Below are 10,187 nucleotides of genomic sequence, written 5' to 3'. Positions count from 1 at the left end.
GGCAGAGGAGGATGAGGAAGAAGAAGAGGAGGAGGATGAGGAGGAGGAAGAGGGGGCTGTGGCTGCGGTGGCCGAGGGAGCCTGGCTGTAGGCAGCCTGGCTGTGGGGAGGGTAGAGGCGCAGCCCGTAGGTGGGATGGGAAGGGTGATGGCTGTTAGACTCCAGGCCATGGGGGTAGCCAGGGGGCTGGGGAGGAGCTGCAGCTGCTGGGGAGACACCCCCGCTGCTCCCATGGCTGTGGTGGTGCTGCTGGGGCGGCTGCTGGTGATGGGGGGACTGGCCGGGGAAGGGGGCAGCAGGGTGGGAGCCAGCATTGCCCAAGGGCCGGCTGTAAGGGGGTGGCCCCTGGCTCCAGACGGGCTGCGAGGGCAGGGAGGGCTGGGTGTACTTGGGGGGCTGGCTGGAGACAGAGAGGCCACTGGGTGGGGGAAAGGAGTGCCCGTAGGAAGCGGTGTAACTGGGCAGGGGCTGGCCCGGGGAGGGCTGGGGGTACTGAGCTGAGGAGCTGGAGGGTGGTAGAGGTGGTGGGGCATAGGGGTAGCGGGAGGGGGCCAGGGCTGGTGCCTTGTCCTGCCCCATGCCGTGGGGCGAGGGGAGGTGGCCACTCAGGCCCTGACCCACCATCCCCGGAGAGCTGGAGGCAGCCACTGTGTTGTTGAGGGGGCGCAGGGCTGGGGGAGGAGGCAGGTTGGCAGAGACGTGAGGGAAGGAAGGGGCTGAAGCTGGGGGGGCAGCTGGAGGGTTGGCTGGGGGCGTCTTTTGAGGGGGGAGCCCCCCTCCTACTGACGCCAGCGAGATTGGGGTGGTGGGTGGTGGATTGTGCTTGGCGCTGAGGGTCTGCTCGCGACCCCCTGGTGCTGGGAGCCCCCCCACTCCACTGGCAATTTTGGTCCCAACCTGGACCACATTGGTTGAAGGGTAAAGGGGAGTGTGGGAAGAGGAGGAGGAAGAAGAGGAGGAAGAGGATGAAGAGGAAGGGGGAGCAGAAGGGGCAGCAACAGCAGAGGAGGAGGAGGAGGAGGCGGGTGTCTGTGGGGCTTGAGCCTGGAAAATGCGGGAGGCTTGGCCCTCCAGCTGTGAATGATAACTTCCTGCAGGGGGTCCTTGGGGGTGCACCTCGCCTGGGAGCCCAAAGCTGGGCTCTGGTGGACGGGCCAGGCTGTCGGGAGGGGGAGCTACCGGTGGGCTCTGGGGGAAGAGCGGAGGGTGGTGGTAGGAGTGAGACGGCCCCTGGGACAGCACAGAGGAGGAGTCGGAGTCATTCTCCACACTCCCAGGGCTGTAGACACTGGGAGAGGTGCTCCTGTTATCCTGGTCAATGTCCCGTGGGTCACTGCTCATCTCATCGTTGAAGCTGTGGCCATCAAGGCTGTCAACATCAGATGGGGATGGAGGGCAGGGCAACTCCTGAAGTAGGAAGGAGGAGAAAAGACACATTAGGAAGCCTCCCAGACCACACCTAACACATTTCAAGTTCCCAGAAAACTTGCTTTCCAGCCCTTCCTTGCCAGCCCCAGCACTAGAAAAGCCCACAGAGGAAAGGAGACATCGTCTGGCAAGGAATAAATAACATGTCCTCCTGCCTCCCCTCTAGTGCTCTCACATCCTTCATGAGCATCCCATGTTCGGGAAGGAAGTACCTTGTGTAAAGGGGCAGCAAAGGAGGGCAGGGAACTGCTACAGGAAAGGTCGAGAGTGAACAGATATGAGCGGTCCTTGCACCACCACTACCAGCGGTGGGCTGTTGGCCAGAGCATGATATCACCAGGTGGCACAGAACAGCACACACCACAGTGGTCCCAGCACAGACCCCAGACTCAGACTCACTCTTCTTGCCCCTGCAGAGCTCTCCCTGGTCGAGGAGATCAGATCCCCTCCAGACCCCTCTCACTGTCCCACTCCTTACCTCCAGGAGTTACCCCTGTGCTTCCCAATCCCTGCTCCTCCCCACCACTCTCACCTCAGGTAATGTGCACTGGTGATTAAGCAGTCATCCTGGGTAATTAACAAGTGCCACTCTTGAGCCGGGGCTTACAAGAGAGGCTAACCTGAAAAAATATCACTGTTGAGCTGAATGGAGTGCTCACGTGGAGAAATTACAAAGTTGTAACCACAGTGGTTTAACTACAATGACCTCATAATGTGAGCAAATATCCCAGTGTCTGCAGCCTCTAAGGCCAGTTCCCAGAACAGGAATGGAGAAGCGCAAGAGCTGAGTCTTCTTCCAACCATCCAACTACCAATCCAGGCTGATGCTGTTGGCTTCCGGAAAAGTCCTGTCACAACTCTGTGTGTGCATGAGCAGGTTTTGCACGACTGTCACCTGGAACCCATCACAACTTAAGCACCTCCATTTCGCACTGCGCTAGGGGATCGGAAGAGGCTGACTAACCCAACGAGCAGCTGCGCATGGAGCCAGGCTCTTGCCACTAACCTGGGAAAGGCAGGGCATGTGCCCAGCTCCAAGAGCACAGCAGTCCCCTGCAGACAAGGCAAAACAGACAGAGAGCCTCTGTCTCCTCAGTTGTCTCTCCTGGTGGCATTTTTTGTAGCCAGACAGATGCCATTTAGATTGCAAGAGCTGCAGTGCAAAACAAGGTGCTGGGGATCCCAAGCAGTGGGAACCTCAAGCTGGACAGGCGTGAGCAGCACAGGTAGGAAAACAGGAGATTCCTTTGCCCTGGACTTGGGGCATGCCAGCAATCACAGCAGTGAGAACTCACCTCGGTTTTGGTTTTTTTGGGAGCGTTAGTGTCCTCCCCTTCACTCTCTGAGATCTCTTCTGTTCGGCCCTGCTTGTTGCCCTTGGGGGTGCAGGATTCCTCCACTCGGCCCTTCTGCAAGGAAGAGAAGGAGAACAGGGAGATGGGAGGGTCATGGGGCAATTTCCCAACCTGCCACACCTTCACAGAATGCAGCAGGTGAGACACAGCCACCATGGCATGTGTGTTGATAACACTAGCAGAGCAACAAGGAGCCAGGATATGGCAAAAATTAGCACTAAAAGGGGATGGTGGGACCAAGGACCAGTTCTTAGGAGATGGCAGGAAGGGCAAGATGGTGAGGATAAGAGCAGAGGGATCCTGCTCGTTTTAGGGAGCTAATCCAGCATGGGTTCCTTGGTGGATCCCTTCTGGTCTGTGTTCCTGGATCCTCAAATGGATCCTACCTAGTCTGGGCAGTCCTTGGCCACACCACACCTGCATGCTAGCTTATACCTTTGTCGCTTGTCGGGATTTCTCAGCCTTGCCATCACTGCTGGAGGTGCTGACGCCCCCGGGGGAAGCTCGACCCCGTGACCTGAGTTCCTCTCGGGGCCCTGGAGTCTCTTTCTTCCGTCCACTCCGCATTGACATCTAAGGGAAGGATCACTGTATCAGTCCTGCATGGCATCTCCCTCCACTCCTGCCTCGTCCCCAGCCTCCCAAAGCCCCTGAACCCCTGGCACTCCACTGTGCCAAACTCATGCCCGCTAGCTTGCTGGGAGTCTCAGTCCCAACCCACAGGTCCAGCTTGGCTCTCACGTCCCACCCCCCTCTCCTATCTCACGTACTGAGTCCTTGTTCTGTCGTGTCTTCATTCTTTTGGGTGCGGGACCCCCATTCTCCTTGGTCCGGCTTGATGAAAACATAAATTTTTGTCACTCCGCACCCCCTTCGGCTGTTCCCAAGGAGACAGGGATGGGCAGTTCTTCTGGAAGGGAGGCTTGCACCAGTCACACAAAAAGATCCTGACGAATCCTGAAAGGCAGACAAGCACAAGAGAGCGGAGAAAGACTGAGTGGACTGTAGAACATATTTTTGTGGTTTGCTACAGAAATATGACAAAATTATTATTGTTTCCTTATTTAAAGACGCAAGGATGTTTACCAAGAACTCAATAAACTTTTCCATCAGTGGGGAAAAAGATTTGCCCACTGCCATACCTGAGTTCCAGTTTCTGGGAGTGACACCCACACAATGAGAGGTATTCCTTTTTAATGACTTCAAACTGAGAGAAGGCAGGTTTAGATTAGATCTGAGGAGGAAACTCTTTACTGTGAGGGTGGTGAGGCACTGGAACAGGTTGTGCTGAGAAGCTGTAGATGCCCCAACCCTGGAACTGTTCAAAGCCAGGCCAGATGGAGCTGTGAGCAACCTGGTCCATGGAAGGTGTCCCTGCCCATGGCAAAGGGGTTGGAACTAGGTGATCTTTAAGGTCCCTTTCAACCCAAACCATTCTGTGAGGGTGGTGAGGCACTGGAACAGGTTGTGCTGAGAAGCTGTAGATGCCCCAACCCTGGAACTGTTCAAAGCCAGGCCAGATGGAGCTGTGNGCAAAGGGGTTGGAACTAGGTGATCTTTAAGGTCCCTTTCAACCCAAACCATTCTGTGGTTCTCTGATTCTATGATTCAGGGCCCATCAATAATGCTTTGGAGGTAACACGGAGGAATGGTTATCAAGATTTTTGCTGTCTTCTGAAATAATTTTAGCATTTTCACTTCCTTAGAAAAAATAACAGGAAAGTGCTTTAAAATGTTCCTCATGACAAACTAAGTCCCCCATTGCACTTGCCAGCACAGTAAGTTACCTCGCCATGTGCTGTCATTCGCCAGCCCTGTGTCATGGGCCCCCAGTGGCCTTTGCTGAAGTCTTGCTTAGGCTGGTCCATGCCCAAGGTACACAAACAGGTGCAAGAAAATGCATTTGGCTTTGATTTTGCATGATGCAAACAGAACTGTCTCTGTTTAGCCTGGAGTGCCTGCCAAGGTCTCCTTCTCCATACACTGGATGTTTCTCAGTGTAATAGAATCATGCCCAGAGATGCAGAGTACATCATATCCTTACATTTTGCAGCAGCGGGAAGATTTCTGAACCAATTTGCAGCTTTGTACCATGTCCAAAAGCACCATATATATTTAACACCCTCTTATACCACACAGTTCCTACTTTAGAGTATGAAAGCACCATGATTGTGTTAGCCTGGGAACTGGACTGAAATGATTCAGGGATGCTGCTCCTGAAGCAAGTTTCCTTGACTTCATCATGCCTGAGATCTTCTGCACTGCACTGCACAGATGTAACCAAAAAGACTTTATCCTTCCCCAGCCTGCCATTTGAGTTCCTATTCTCAGACTTTAGAATGGACAATTCACAAGACAAGCGAATGTGTCATGTGGATAAGGCATCAGGAGAAAAGAGCCACATCTACTGGGTTATGGTCTCTGATCTGGAGGCACAGAGAAGTTTGTGAATAAGAAGACTACAGATTTGGGACTCCCAAAGGCTGTCTTAGACTTGGAAAGTTCAGCTTCCAGCCGAGCAGTGCAGGAGCAATCTGGATGGACTTCCATTTCTCTGAGACAGGAGCTGAAACCTCAGGGGTTTTGGAGAGATCAGAGCAAAAGCACCAGACAGCAGACCTCCTGTGCAACCCTGCTGCTGGCCTGTGAGGCCCCAGGGTCACTGTCTTCCACCACCCTCATCTCCCTGCCCATGAAAAGGGAATAATGACACCGGCCTGTCTCTCCTGGGGCTCCACATCTTCCCCGACCAATGCTTAGAGAAACCCATCCGGAAGGCACTTAGGAAGAGCAGGGGATTGTTTGTTTTAATTTCATTAATATTTTATTTGACCCTCATCACAAAAGCCACAGGGGACTCATCCAGCATTAATTCCCACACACATCAATTCATTAACTTAGACCTCTTCTTTAATAGAAAAATAGCTGATGATGGTTTATAACTGACCTAATGGAGGCAGAGCCTGCTCCCAATCCCTATCAGCTGACTTGTTTTACAGCCTTACATTTCTGCCATGCTTTGCCCTTTGGTTGCTAATTCAGCCAGTTACATTGGTGCTATTCTAGACAAGCATTTAGAATTAACATTTCTTACATGAAACAAACATTTTAGGTAGGGCAATCCTAATTTAATTCAACTTTGACACACACCATGGTGGCAACCTACAAGTATTAGCTCAGCTCTGAAGGCACAGCAGCAGCAACAGCACACTGCCAACATGTCACTGCTCTACATTCCACAGGGATGCCACCCACACCTCCCACACCAAAGAACCCAACCTGGTACTGCAGTGCACAGGTCTCACTTCAGCTTTTCAGTAACCCTGTAGTGACAATTAGAAGCTTCTTTCCAGAAAAGTCAGAGAAGTAATACACAGCCAACCACAGACCAAAACTTCCCTTTTTAACAGAGATATACCCACCTGGTACTTATGTCAACTGCTGAATATGCAGTACCAAACAAAGCCAGAAACGAATAGGGGTGTTTCAGGAGACATAATCAACTCCTGACTGAGACATAAGTTTCTGTCACTTAGTGAAGACTTTTCTAAAATATGTAAGAGAACTGACACACACATTATTAGGCTCAGTAGAGAAACTGTTACGGCCAGATGAGAGGATCACAACACTGCCTTCTAATTTTAACATCTATGAAATAAAAGCTTGCAAATGTGAGCCTTGACAATCAGCAAAGTTACACCTAATGCTTCCTGTCACCGAAGATCCCTGTAAATGTCTCTGAAGGGCTCTTAGGGCTCTGTGGTTTTGCTAAGGAGGTGAGATGCGGCAGGGATGATGTCAAAGGGTTAACCTTTCCCTGGCCCTGTGAAGCCCTTTACAGGTTTGACTGAGTTATGAGGCATTGCGAATTGCTATTTTCTATTTGCGTTTCACACAACCCAGCTTGGCTTGGCTTACTGCCCAAAGCCCTCCATATTCTCGTGTAAGCCCTGGTGCAGTCTCCTGTGAGCAACACACACTCAACAGGCATCCCCCACACGGGATTCAAAATGGATCCCGCTCCTCCTCAGCTCCAAGTAATTCTCCTTGCCAAAGCTGGACTGTCCTGCACAGACAGCCAGGAGCTAGCGAGCTCCAGTTCTTCTTCTATTGAGGGACACAGAAAAAACTCTCTCTCCTTGCCAGGCAGTAGTGTGGAGCAATTCTCACAGGTAACTAAACTGAAATCAAGTCCATCTCAAATGAGAAGCACTAAGGTTTTACCTCTCTTAGAAAGTTTGTCCTTGGCTCAGGATAGCATTTGCATGTTACAGAAAATGGGTTTGAGAAAATAAACTCTCCTAGATGGCAACAGAAGCAGAGGAAATGGGAACTAAGGTCCAGCTAGCCCTCCCTGGGGCCAGTGCCAGGAGAAGGGAGAGCTGAAGGCTCCCAGGATCCACGTCACTTAAGAAAAAGGGCTAACACTATCATTACCACAGCAGTGTCTAGCTGGCAGACATTTAAGGCCTGATCCAGTCCTCACTGAGATTAGCTGCTGGTACTCAGTTGTCATGTGGCTGAGAACTCAGCTGCACCAGGCAGGGCACATCTCCAGGATGAAGGACCACCGCCTCCCAAGATCCTGCTTTATGGTGAACTTGCCACCGGCTGCCACATGAGAGGAGCCCCAAAGAGAAGATACAAGGATTCCCTGAAACAACATCTCAGCCTTGGTCATATTGATCACCATAACTGGTCTACTCTGGCCTCAAACTGGGAGGTCTGGAGACACACCATCTATAACGCTGCTGCTTCCTTTGAGAACGCACGCAGGATCACTCTCGAGGAGAAAAGGCAACGCAGAAAGAACCGTGCCTTGCAGAATATACCACCTAAGGAGTCTTTCTGCTGTGCCTTTTGCAACCGGACATGCCTGTCTCGTATTGGCCTATTTAGCCACCAGCGCGCTTGTGACAAACGTGGGTAGAGCCCTTTCCCTAATCTTCATTTGCAAAGCCCAGCCATGATGATGACTCAGTTGTCAATAGTTACCACAGTCTCTTCCCCTTCTTTTGTATTTCTCATCTCTTAGGGAAAGAACCTCAACCATCTGCTTGATTTTATTATTTGGTACTCTTGATCTTCTCCGACCGTAACATCCCAGTAATCTCAGGTGGATTCAGACCCGGTCCAAGCAGATGGGGAGATGCACAGGCAGAACATGACTATGGTACGTGACACAGGAGCCTGCCCTGAGCTAGTTAGTGGTAATTTGGGGGTGGAGAAGAACAGCAGTGATGGAGCCTCCTCTCTCCACCAAGGCACTGCACAACAGACCATCTACTGGTTGGAGGCACTGAATATGAAGGTGTCAAGGTGCATGGTTGGATCATTCAGTCTCAAAGAAGAAACTAATTAAAAGCTCTGCCACCCATCAGGACCCCAAATGCTGCAAGAAAGGGCAATTTGACAGCATCTGTAGCTTTAAACAAAATGGGACAGCACCTGTTCTCTGATCCCAGGAGTGATTGGCATTACATGGCTTACACAGAGATGGCAAACTTCCCCTGCCCTCTGAAAGGGGACAGACACATCTAACCTGGCCACTGGCAACTGGTGTGTTCCTACACCAACTCCTAAACCACACTCAGGCATAATCTGGGAGAGCACTCACTGGCACAGGCCTAGTACTCGCTGTACTAGGAACACCAGCCTGATGGACAGATAGTGCTGTGCCTGGCCAAGCTGAGGCCTTATTATTTGGGTACTGTAGATATAGCCATCCTCTACTAGATGCTAGTCCATGGAAAGTAAGTTTGGAGTAAGGAGTCAGTGGAGTGCCTCCTTTAGTCTAAGTAAGGATGTTCTGAAGTGCAAACCTCTTGTTTTCTTCAGTTGGGAACTGTTTAATGTAGTGACTACCGTTTAAACTGTTTAAACAGTGACTACTCTTTAAGTCACTTTTTGAAATGTAGGAACCACATCCAATATCCTATGTGAAATCAAAGGCATTTGATATTAAAAGGCAGGGACTCAGACGGAGACGTGAGAGTTAAACTGAGTCTGCTTCTTTGCCATTCAATAGCTCTGTGTTCCCATACTGGTTTTTCTCTTTCCCCTTCTGCAAAACGATGGGTTGGCACTGGAGAGAGGAACCAGGGTGACAAAACGAACACAGCTGCTTTCTAACACATTGCAGATGTTGAAAAGTGTCCTGAAAATAAGCTGGGATGATAACCAATGATCCCTCTTGACAAGCAAAGATTACTCAGATGGCCCACCGGAGCAGTATAATCAAGGAACATGCACCACGGATGGGAAGTCTGAAGTTGTCATACACACACACACACACACACACATTATATATATATGACTGCCCAGTGAATGATAGTCCCAGGTATTTTTAATTCCTGTCTCAATTTCCCTAATTTTATAAAATGAAGGATAGATCTCCAGAAATGTAATCAGGTTTAACAACTGTGCAGTATCCTGAAAACACTAAGTTTTGTCCAAAATACTGCAATCAGACAGCATTTCCCAATGGCTAATTACCTGATTTCATGCTTGAATCCTGGCATTTTACTATAGTGGAGAAAGGGAGGGAAGGAAAGGGCACTGTGTTCAGTGTTGGACAGCAGTGAATGAACAGGTCAGGGTTCAGGTTGCATGTCAGAGTCTTTTGATAGGTACTTGAAGCGTGACATTACTGTAAAAGGGAAAATGACTCTGTGAGCAAAGGGATCAGGATGTCAAAATGGTTAAATACCGAGATGGCACATGTCTGTGGCTAATATTATCTTGGTGTGAATATTCCCATGACTGGCAAATCTTTTTTATTTAATAAATCTTGTTAAGAATAAATATATTTATAAGACGCCAAATGAAAGGTAGTTTTGGAACAAAGGCATTTTTCTGTCTCCTACAAAATAACTACAGCATTGGGTGGATGCAGGGGCTGTGAACTCAGGCTGGATGGTGGATTAATCAAGGAATAAGACTGTTAACCTGGGCAAATAATCATACTCCACTTAAAACTCTCACCTACCAGTGGATAAGTTTGACTACATCCTTCCTGCAATACTAATGTGAAGCTGGAGGATCTCAGGGGACTGAAATACTCAGAAGCCCAGACTGCTTTGAGCAGCTTTCTCCACCTGCTCACCCAGTTCCTGCAGGTCACTCCTGCACCACTGCAGAGAGACACCTCAGGATCACAGCACACATCTCTGGGTCCTCAGCAGCCCACAGGGCTGCGACAGCAGCATCTGACCACCAGCTACCATCGGACATATCCGGGAAGGGCTGAGACCTGCCCTGCTAGGGAGGATTGGCAGTACAGTGTTACTGGGCAAACTTAGACAGAAATGCCTGCAACACAAGTGAAAACTGTGATTACTGCTCAGAGGTCAAAATATAAATCCAATCTAAAACTAGAGAAAGTTGTCAATTTTTGTTATTTTA

At 50.2% G+C, this 10,187-nt stretch overlaps 1 protein-coding gene across 1 annotated transcript in view; it reads right to left on the bottom strand.

Annotated features, from left to right (window-relative positions):
• Window positions 1-3,934, bottom strand: part of ATN1 (atrophin 1) — a 9,271-nt gene extending 5,337 nt beyond the window's left edge. Inside the window, exons 1-4 of the mRNA XM_029960644.1 lie at window positions 3,554-3,934; window positions 3,219-3,356; window positions 2,724-2,837; window positions 4-1,407 (exon numbers count right to left, since the gene is read on the bottom strand). Of these exons, the coding sequence (XP_029816504.1) occupies window positions 4-1,407; window positions 2,724-2,837; window positions 3,219-3,356; window positions 3,554-3,631 (1,734 nt within the window). The 5' untranslated portion in view covers window positions 3,632-3,934. The remainder of the gene's footprint in view (window positions 1-3; window positions 1,408-2,723; window positions 2,838-3,218; window positions 3,357-3,553) is intronic.
• Between the last annotated feature and the right edge of the window lie 6,253 nt (window positions 3,935-10,187).

The sequence above is a fragment of the Manacus vitellinus genome, unplaced genomic scaffold, assembly GCF_001715985.3.
Source record: "Manacus vitellinus isolate BGI_N305 unplaced genomic scaffold, ASM171598v3 scaffold_28_pilon, whole genome shotgun sequence".
NCBI classification, from domain to species: Eukaryota; Metazoa; Chordata; class Aves; order Passeriformes; family Pipridae; genus Manacus; species Manacus vitellinus.
The sequence above is the reverse complement of the archived record's forward strand: the minus strand, read 5'-3'. Positions and strand labels throughout refer to the sequence as shown.